Genomic DNA, 10,998 nt, shown 5'->3' with positions numbered 1-10,998 from the left:
ATACAAGTGTGATGTCATATGGATTTACATCCTACTGTAACAAGACTAAACGGATCTGGGGTTAGAATACCACATTACCACTAACAAAAGCTAAAACCAGGAATCACAAGAAGTTGAACTGCTTGAGTTTTGTTTTCATCCTGACACTAATCTCTGAAATTTACATATTGTATCCAGCACTAATTCTTGTTGTTAGCACTGTCTTCTACATAACCACTATGAAAAAATGCCACTGACATCAACTATCAACAAACCTGAAAGGTTTATTGTTAACAATGCAATGCCTCATGTGAGCAGACAATGTAGTTAAGAGTTGCAGACATTTCTGTCATTCTAATCCATCTAATAAAGCGTTAATGAAAATAACCAGAAAGATTTTAAGCTTTTTATTGACTCACCGTAAAACTTCTTTTTTGGATGAGACAGAAAAAAAACTTAACATTGTGAACACTGACTTGCATATGTTAAAGGAACTACAAACCAAAGCAAAACATCCAACATACTGGTTTTTGGTAAATAAAATTTAAACATTACATATTTACAAATCTACAACCATTCATTTAAAAAGTGCTGCTTGCAGACTAACAAAGTACCATTTTTAAATCCCAGTGAGATAATATCCAGAAATACCCCTCTCTATTATAACTATTTGCATCTCCCATTTTTTACACAAAGATTTTACATGCAGGAATTTTCTCTTTCTTGGGGTACAAATCATTTAATTCTCCAGTGGAAGTCCAATTCATCAGGCTGTAACTGTACCAACAGCAAACCTTCTCAAAATGGGAAACAGTTAGCAGTGTCAGAGAAACAGCACAATTTCTATTCACATTTCAGTATTTAATCTCCAATAATTATTCCAGTGGAACCATAAGTAAAGCAAAATATATATTGCACTGCAAATGTAAAACCTTTGTTTCAGGTTTTTGACATAAGCATTATTTAAGTACACAAAAGAAGAAAATTCAGTTCATACAAAATTTTAAATTGAAAATATGTCTCATTTTATTTGTCCATCTTTGCAGTATTGGAAAATATACTCAAATTGCTTTTCTAATAAAGGACAGTGAGATTTGAGAACTGTTTCAACATTGAATTGTATGATGCTTAAAAATGATCCACCTCAGGACCTACATTTTGAACATTATGACTTGAATGAGGAAAATTTCCCACTTAAAGTGTATCACTATTTCAACTATATTTTATTATAGTATTTCTACAGTGGACTGACTTGCAACAGACTTTATAAAACAATTCATTAAGTATAATGATTTCACTTGATGAACTACTACATGATATAGTAATTTAAAAGCACGCCCAAATAAACATCAGCAATGCTCAGGAGTGCCACTCTGAGGATGCAAGAACACAGTAAGATTGTTTGTCTGAAGGATGCATATACAGTCCTTTTCACAGTACAGTATATACACTCTTCTGATAATACTGGCAGGGCTGTTGATATTTGAATGAAGCGGCAAACTTGTTGGCTTTGTAAGTCTGAAGATAGTTGGAAGAACTTACAACTAAGCTGGGACTAGGATGATGAAAGTGGGCCATGTATTACAAGTGTTGCATCTATTCCTGTGCCAACAGACAGTTAATGTCCTAGTAAGTGAGAGGTGGTTAGAGACCAGGCTCAGTCACTTCTGCCAGACTAAAATAGGAAGCGTGAAGCGTGCTTCATAGCTCAGTACCTCTAACACACCACGGCAGCTCTGGAAAAAGCACTTGCCCTCCTTCATGGCTTGAAGGTCCTGTAGAACAATGGCTGCCCCAAGCGGTAAATGACATGGGAAACAGAACTGTGAAGAGCTAGGGACATTACCTTATACACAGCACAAACATGTTTGAGTTTATATACACAGCAACTACTGTACACAACTTTTACTTGGTAAACACAGTGTACCTACTGTACAGAGCAGAGCATACATGCACACTAATAGGTACTTATAATGAATATGTTAAAAAATAACCTGGTGTTTTTCACAACAGTTCAGAAGAATGAAGGGGATATGTATCCACCCTACACTGATACACTGTTTACCATCTACCTGCGTGAAAAAAGTAGCTATATTTCATGCATGAGGAATACTTTACAAGCGTGGCAGTACAAAAGAAGAGCATCACAAATTGTTAAAATAAATTAAATGTGAAAAATGTTGGTAAGTGTAGCATTGCTAGCTCCACCTCAGGTTGGGGGGATACTTTCAAAAAGGTCAGCTACATAATTAGCAGCAAATTAGAGACGAGGTATTACCCAATGAAAGCTGTATCCAACAAGACTGCATCTTGCAATTATCATCAGCACATACCTGCAGCTCTACAAATTTTAAATCATAGAATCATAGAATCGTTTAGGTTGGAAAAGACCTTTAAGATCGAGTCCAACCGTTAACCTAGCACTGCCAACTCCAACACTAAACCATGTCCCTAAGCACCACATCTACACGTCTTAACTTTCTCCTTAGGGCAGCATCTTCTTACTACTTTACAGAGGTCTGGGAGGAGGTTACATAGAGCTTCACAGCAGCATTACTTCTCATTTAAGCCTCTAAGAGGCTCACTATTTCATTTAATAAAGTAAATGTGATCTTTAAAGTTTATCTCCTTTCTGCCTAACTAAATATCACTGTATTATTACACTTGCAAACTAAAGAGGTTTTTAAAAAAATATCTGCTGGTTGGCAGACTGAAATATAAAAATCTAATGTAACAGCTGAATATTTAGAAGTATTATAACAGCAACAACTAAAAGAAATTAGAATTGGAAAACCATTAAGATTACTTAAAATAAAGCTATTTGTTAAAGCATAGTTTAATTTGTTTAGGGTGTTTTATACAATTCAATGTCTGTTTTCCCACCTCCGTACAAGACTTCTGGTATTCTTCTCTATAGCCTACCTTTTGGTGAGGAGTTGCTATGTGACTGAGAGCACAGAACATTTTTTTAAATCTCTAGAACAAGAAAACATGAGTCAAAAGCCATGACTCCACCACAAGGACCGACATAGTGTTTTTCTTCACAGAAAAAAAAAAAAGTTGTTTTGCCTGTGAAATAGAGACCAAACACTCCAAGTACATTTAACTATGCACAATATGCCCCAGTAAGTTACAATCCCTATATATTCCCTGTAGCAAGTTTGCTGTATGTACTTTAGTTAAAAGCTTTGGATTAGCATTATGTATGTGTCATATTTAGCGTGTTTCAAACACATCCACCAAGACTCTGAACACTGCATGTTTATGAAGAACTTCTTGCAGGCTCATCATTTGCTTTGTATTACATCTGTAATGAGGTCACATTAATAAATGCCAACAGCGGAGATGGACTGATTCCGTAACATAATCTGTAGGATTTTACTAGGGAGTGGGGAGTGAAGGGAACAGGAGAGGAAGAGAAGGGGATTTCTATAGAAGTGTTTCACAGAGACATCAGTGTGTTCATTAGTAGAGTTTTACAGAAGTTTACCATACCTTCCTTCTGACTGCTGTGGTAACATGTTTTCCATGGGTGCATGAGAGAAATCCTCTATCTAGACTACTGTCTAGGTGAAGGTTGACATTTTCTATTCTGCTTTAAAAACAAATCACTTTTCAAAAAGTAACTGGACAAGTTACTATAAATAGCAGTGTACTGCAAAAAAAATAAGCACTGTATTGCTTATGCAGCAAGTCCATTTAAAATTCACTCCAGTAATTTAAAAAAATTAAAAAAATATCAACTTACTATAAACAATTTAAAATAGGTATAATACAACTTTGTATGCTCTTCATAATATCATGAATATTCTATGTAAACAATAGATTTTGAAGAATTTACTTCACTCACATTACTTTCAGTGCATTGTTTCTGTCCACCTGCTGTTTAATTTTTTTAAGAAGGGAACTGTAATATGTTGTCCCAAGTTAAAGACCTGATTTTGTTTAAAATCTTCCTTTCCACACATTGATTTGCAGAAAGGACAAAGGACAGGGAAATAATATTTGACCCATTTTTCACTCTGTCCATTCCCACAACTGTAGATAGGCCTAATTTTTCCAAGGCCTTCTGCCATAGTACATTCGTACATACGTTCTTAAACACTGAAGACTGAGGTGTTCCTTGTGACTGAAGTGGTTATTTTACACAGGTATACATCATAGATATCACCCCTTTATCTACGTATATTTAAAGATATGGTTCTCCAAAAATCTTTCTGCACTCCATCACTCCAGTACTTGGTGGTCTATCACAGTTATGAGTATTCTTCACTTGATTAGCTGTGAGACGATCATAGGCCATTTTGTACTCTCTGTCAAAAGCATCTGCAGAAATAGAAAAATAACTTCTATATACCATGCTCAAAACCACAACCCAAATACAATGACAGCTAGTATGCTTGTCAGCAGAAAAGAACTGTAAAGTCCTTTTTATTCAGCACTTACCACTGAATGACACACATCTAATCTACAGTTTTTTGGAAGCTGAAAAACTAGTTTGCATACATTCATCATCTATGTTTATCTGAATAATTTATGAAACTTACCTATATCAATGTTATCTCTTCCTAGGGCAACAAGTGAAAGAAATAGTATTTCTCTGTAAAGGCTCCTGAAATTGTAAAAAGGTCAATTTATATACTGCAATAATGTACCACAAAACAATCTATATTAAAAATAGATTGAAGCACTTAAAGATAACTTATTTTTTTAAAAGTGGCATTTTGAACATAATTCCTGATTGCCACCTCCAAAATGTTGTCATTTCTGACCTCTGGAGAATGCCCTGGACTCCCCGCATATGGACATCACTCATGGTAGGTCGTTAAGGTGTGCACTGATGTGCTGGAAGTTGCACCAAGTGCATGCAGAGTGAAGCATGCACTTAAGGCACTCAACCAAATTCCACCAAATTTGACAAACAGGTAAGGAGCTTGCTGTTCTGCATTTCTACATTATCTTGAAAAAGCAGGCAGACAAGCAAATAAACACCTTGTCAATGCTCCAGCTGTTGAAGAGACTGCTATATATCCTATTACAAATAAAAATCAGTAAAACCAGGCAAGAAATATAAATTCATAGGAAAGAATTTTCACTAATTCCACTGCTAATGGAAAAAAACTTCCTAAATATGAGACTTAACCTCTCTTCTTAGCTCTTCTGTTCTCTAGTGGAAACTTAAAAACAAACAAAAAAATCCACCCATGCACCCTAAGAACAAGTGAAGGGGTTTTTATTTTTAAAAAACCACTAATATCTAAATAACATTTAATAACAATATACACACATATATACACACGCCCTACTTGATTGCCCATCATTCAGAGGTAAGAAGAAAAAGAGAGGTGGCTGTGAAGGGGAGAGGAAAAAGTGAAAAATAGTTTCTCCAATTTTTTTCTAACTTACATTTGTGAAAGTTATCACAAAAAAGAAGAATATTACCACACAGTGATAAATTTGAGAACACTGCTGAAAAAGTGCTTTTTTCTTCAAAACGCACACTATGGAATTATAATTCATGTTACAATAGCCTTACTGTTGTCCAACTTTGCTCCAGTTAGGCACGTTCATATTCTTACCGCTGTCTTTTAATATGTGGCCATTTGTTCAATCTCTCCAATATTTGACTCATTGGTCCATACACATCATTCATCTTAATGCTTTTCACCATACTTCTCAAGAGCTCCTGATTAAAAGAGTCATCGTCTTTTTGCAATAAATGGACCATTGGGTACTTCTGGGCTGAAAAACATGAGAAATGCTGTAAGAATAAATATATTCTTTGTGTAGCAAGTAGAAAGTTGTTAAAAAAAGGTGGGAGGCTACACAAACCATGAAAACATTGACATATGTGTAGTGAACAAAGAACAATAAACATCAAGTCAAAATAATATCAACGTAAGAAACACAGAAAGCGCACAGGAGAAAACTCAACAGCTGTAATGGGTCATGAGCTATTTTCAGGCATATGATCCAACACTGGCAACAGAATTCTTAGTAAGCAAGTTCTAAAAAAAAGAAAACAAGCTATGTGGATGAACTGTCAACATAAGTTCAGTGTATCACTGAAACATATTCCTTCTTATTCCTCCCTTCCCAATGAAGAAAAAGCCACTGGAGGATACTGGTCAATGATTTGAAACGGATATGCTGGAAAACTAAAGTTGTTCAAGCAGTTCACTGCTAAGCATACAGCCACCCTCCCTCTCTCCCAAAACAAGTCACACAAACTTAGAATAGCAACACCAAACTTAACACTCACTCTCAAACAAAAGAGTGCGATTTTGACCTGCAAGACAAAAAGTAGTATGATCAAAAATCAGTTATGTATCTTTTGTAACTATCCACAAAGACATCTTTTTTCAAAACATAGCCTTCAGTTGTTCAAAATGAAAATTGTTCTTTAAAAAAAAAAACCACCAAAAACACAAGAAACAAAGCTTACTCTGAGCATTCCACAAAATATAGAGAGGCTGCCTTGGATCCTGATGCAATTTCATATTGTCCCATAGCATCTGAATAAGAACATATTTACTGTCCTCTGACATACAGTTTCGTGGAATCTGAACAGGAGAATGCATACATAAAGATATTTTATTACAAAGTCATGACAGAGGACTTCTGTATTTACAGTATATCTTCACATCTATAGACCTCATGGTAAAAAGCTTTAATATTAAACTGCTGTGAAACCAGAGAAAGCTAAATCCGAACAGGATGTCAGTGACATAGCGAATGAGTATTTTGCTTATCTTCCTACAGTCCTAAAATCATAACTTCCTCCTCCTTCTACTGCTTAAATAGTCATCAAACTGCAATAAAACCAACTAGAAACTTATCTTCTTTGTAACTGAGGATCACAAATTACAGTGTGACTAGTAAGAGCTAAACACTTACCCCACACAAGTACTGCTGAGCCCAAGTTCCAGAGTTATGCATGTTTTCCTTCAGTTGATACATTCTTTACCAATTCAGAACTGGGCCCAGCATATTGTAAGACACATTTCTAAGAGTTACTGAATTATCTAATGATTTCCTATATGGGAAAACAAGCATTTCTCATATGTCAATATTTCCTATCTGATTCCATACCTTGGAGTTCTTATTACAGTGCTCAGAAGAAAGTATTAATCCTGGTAAGTTGCTGGGCAAGTCCAAGCGTCTGAAATACCACACCAAATTCCAGAACACAATAGGATGATGATCTACAAAGTCCGCCACTGTTATTGCATGATCCCCTTCATTTTCAAGTAAGCTCTCAAGCTCTTTCCATACCACTAGAGGACTGAGATAAGGAACCGTTATAGGATCAGGGCTAGGTAAGCACCATTCTAGGCCCAAGGAATCCTATGGTAAAAAAGAAAAGATGCCATTAGTTGGAATGTAACTATCTTTACAAAGTCTTATGAATGCTTTTGTTCCCTGTGAGACACATCAACATCTAAAAGCTACAGCTAATATTAGTTTAAATAATAAAACCTAGTAGTTCCTGTAATTTGGGATGGTTAATTCTGTTCTTCTAATTAATGCTGTTTCACATTTCTCTAATCTATTGCACACTTAAAAAAATGACATTTAAGGTAGAAAAACTACACACTGTTGGTCCTTGCAAAGTAGCAGGCAGGCTACCAGTAGGAATGATATGGCTGATCATCTGGTTTTCTTTCTCATCTTCTTCCAATGGACCAAAAGTACTGATACTCCTTGCCACAGGGTGACTTGTACATTCTGACCCAGAGGTATTTTGTCTTCTTCCTGAGGGGATCTGGATACTTCTGGCACAAATATTGTCATTCTGCTTAGATTTGCTGGGGGGCGGGGAGAGAGGGGGGAAAAAAAAAAAAAAAGGTTAAGAATCTCAGCTTCTTGTTTTACTCTGAGTGCTCAAACATGTACACAAACAGACAGAAATAAACCAGAAATAATCAACCTGACACCCCAAATTCTACCTTGTCAGCCACCACACTCATTCATGTTACAGTGCAAGTTTTATTCCCCACTTGCACCGATAATGAACACAAACATCCTCAAAAGAGTTCATAAAATTTGCAGAATTTGCAGAATTAGACGCCTCCATGAATTTTTATATTAGGGATGAAATGGTAAACACCATGCTGAAAAAGCATGATGTGGCCAACTCGGAGGTAAGGGAGAGGCAGCACAGAGATATCCTCTCAAATCAATTTCTCCTCTTCAGAGAATATCTTATTAAATTTATTTCTGTTGATAAGGAATACATGCATATCCACAGGGAACTTGAGTAATTTCTATGCAGAAAATGCAGGTTTACCTATTTGAATTTATATCCTCTTGAACAGACATTAGAGATGTAGCAAGTCCAACAGTAGCTGCAGTGTTACAGGACTTCCCGCTCTGATTTGAAAAAAGTGATGGGAACTGCATGTTTTCTGTTGAAGGGCTGGACTTCAGAAAATAACTGCAGGGAAAGCAAAAGCTTAGTATTATCTAAAACAAAACAAAAACCACAATTATGAGCACTCAAAATTGAGGAAAATTCAAATAATGTTATTACCGTCCAGGTCGCCGAAGATCTCTAATTTCTATGCTTAAAAAAGGCAGAAATAAATTGCCACAGAACGGACACGTGGTATTGAGATTTGAATCATCTGCTGTCCAACCTGCCATGATTTCTTCATCATGAACCAAACAGTCACAAGTTCGACATCGTGAACAGCTTGAGATGAGGACCTGCAAACAGCAGATAACAGAACTCCACTATAACACATTCTCAAAACTACTCTTCTTTTACAAAGCAGTTAAAACTATAGCCAAAATCTTTGCCCTTAGATGAACACTACTCACCACTTGCATACAAGTTCAGCCACATATCTGTTCCCAGGCTTTAGGTTGGAACATATGGGTTTAAACTTACGTATTTCAGAAAAACTATTAAATCTTAAATCCAAACTGCATTAGCAGACCCTGATATGGTAAATGACTGGAATGAGCATTGTCTGACAAAATTTATTAAATGCAGATCTTTGTTCTACTGTAGCAAGTAGACTGGGATCTGGAACTACGCTCGTGAAATAAATATACTTTAGCTAAGTGGGTTAGGTGATACTTTTATGGCTTCCCAGAGTAAAACCAGCCAGTTATTGAATAATATTTTTATTAACAATAACATGTCGTTTGTAATCTGTTTGCAAACATAATAGTACAGGAATATTTATGCGGCTACATAAATTATTCTTAGAATTTAAACACTTTTCTGTACTGACTGCCAGTATAATAGAAATGAGGGGGGAAAAAAAGAGATGAAAACGACCAGTCATTAATCCGAATCTACTGAAACAAACAAACAAACAAACAAACAAGAAAGAAAAAAAAGAGCCACCCAAACCCAGTGTGACAGTGAAAAGCAAAATGATCTTACTAGAAGCTACAACAAGAAATAGCTAGTTATCTACTCTGTATTTTTAAATGTATAGTGCTATTTAAGACATGGTATTTTCACGTTAAAGAAATTTAGCTGCGCAAGGGATTTAGATGCCTGAATTCAATGGCATCCAATTCTCAAACTCTTGAGAACTGCAGCTTTAAGGACCAAAAGATGTGACTGCAATAAAGACATTTCTAGAGCAGGATTTGAAATGAAACCTACTCTGTCTCACAGAAATATTTATCTATCTTTCAGTGCATTAGTTTTAAGCTTTGAACTTCAACAGAGATTCAGATAGCATTTATATTTAAAGACACATGCTTTTAGTGTATCAATTAAAATCAATAACTCATCCTGTACCTCCATAGCGTAGTTTTGAAACACACTGGTACTACTTGTACTGCAAGAAGATATCAACTCTGATTTGTCAGGTAAAGGGAACTTTGAAAGAGAACCTATTAACAGAAGAAACCCAAAGTATTAGTTATTCAGAATATGCATTTTTAGTAGACTTTTTCTGGTCAAACAATACAGCAGTTATAAAATGTGTTATGGAAGATGCAACAAATCAGATAGACAGAAAGAAACGTGAAGCTGGAGTGTGAGGCTGCCATCTGCCCAGCACCAACAACAGCAAAAATAAAATCTACCAACATAGAATTTCCATATGTTCAGTTTACTTCTTTTACAACAGTTGGTAGCTTGGAAACAAATTTTACAGATTAAGTAATTCATACCTACACTTTCTGTCTGGACAAAAACTAGGGAAGGATAAGAGGTGCTGCTTGTGACTGCAGGTATCCCTGACCCTTCTCTTTGCCACACTAAACGAGCCAGGCTCCCCTCAGCCTCAGGATGCCCCAGTCCCCTGGCTGTGATGGCAGCCTCCATCGCCCCTCTCCAGTTCCTCCACATCCCACAAACTAGGGACCCAAATCTGGACATACTCTTCTAGGTGCTAAGCGGAGGGATCTAAGTAGACAGATCTTCTTTCATCCTGATCCTGCTTAACACACTGTACTCTATAATGACAGTAGTACAGGAATTAATATAACAGTCATTACCAATTATCCAGCACAGATTAGGGAAAAAAAAAAAAATACTACAAAGTCAGTCTGATAATCAGCTTCAACAGTGCCTTATAGAAAATGATAACAATTTTCCAAAAAGGTTTTTTACTACTTTTAGAAAACAAAAGCAGACTCATAAAGTTACCTTTTGAAAGTTTTTATAGATGTTTTCTGGAGCTGTACAGCTTACAAATAAGATGATTACATGAATACTGAAGGACCTAAAGGGTCTCTTATTTGCATAGCTGTAGCATCCAGAAACTTATTCAGGGATAGGATGTTACTGTGCAAGTTACTCCACAAGGAAGAACACCCAGAACAAGGTTCTACAATAAAAATATCCATAGGTATGGACATATCTGTATGAGTCAGTCAGTCTCACCTCTGTGCCTGGGAAGATCATGGAACAGATCCTCCCGGAAGCTATGCTAAGGCACATGGAGGAAAGGGAGGTGATTTGAGACAGCCAGCGTGGCTTCATCAAGGGCAAGTCCTGCCTGACTAACCTAGTGGCCTTCTATGATGGAGTAACTACATCAGTGGACA

The 10,998-nt window shown here is 36.3% G+C and overlaps 1 protein-coding gene across 1 annotated transcript in view; it reads right to left on the bottom strand.

Annotated features, from left to right (window-relative positions):
• Positions 1 to 238: 238 nt before the first annotated feature.
• DENND4A (DENN domain containing 4A) overlaps positions 239 to 10,998 on the bottom strand; it is a 60,011-nt gene continuing 49,251 nt past the window's right edge. The window contains exons 24-32 of the mRNA XM_009280418.2: positions 9,743 to 9,837; positions 8,513 to 8,688; positions 8,270 to 8,416; positions 7,577 to 7,787; positions 7,072 to 7,326; positions 6,425 to 6,542; positions 5,559 to 5,721; positions 4,527 to 4,591; positions 239 to 4,305 (exon numbers count right to left, since the gene is read on the bottom strand). Of these exons, the coding sequence (XP_009278693.1) occupies positions 4,169 to 4,305; positions 4,527 to 4,591; positions 5,559 to 5,721; positions 6,425 to 6,542; positions 7,072 to 7,326; positions 7,577 to 7,787; positions 8,270 to 8,416; positions 8,513 to 8,688; positions 9,743 to 9,837 (1,367 nt within the window). The 3' untranslated portion in view covers positions 239 to 4,168. The remainder of the gene's footprint in view (positions 4,306 to 4,526; positions 4,592 to 5,558; positions 5,722 to 6,424; positions 6,543 to 7,071; positions 7,327 to 7,576; positions 7,788 to 8,269; positions 8,417 to 8,512; positions 8,689 to 9,742; positions 9,838 to 10,998) is intronic.

This window comes from Aptenodytes forsteri, unplaced genomic scaffold (assembly GCF_000699145.1).
Source record: "Aptenodytes forsteri isolate BGI_AS27 unplaced genomic scaffold, ASM69914v1 Scaffold83, whole genome shotgun sequence".
Taxonomy (NCBI): Eukaryota; Metazoa; Chordata; class Aves; order Sphenisciformes; family Spheniscidae; genus Aptenodytes; species Aptenodytes forsteri.
This window is presented reverse-complemented; position numbering and strand designations above follow the sequence as displayed.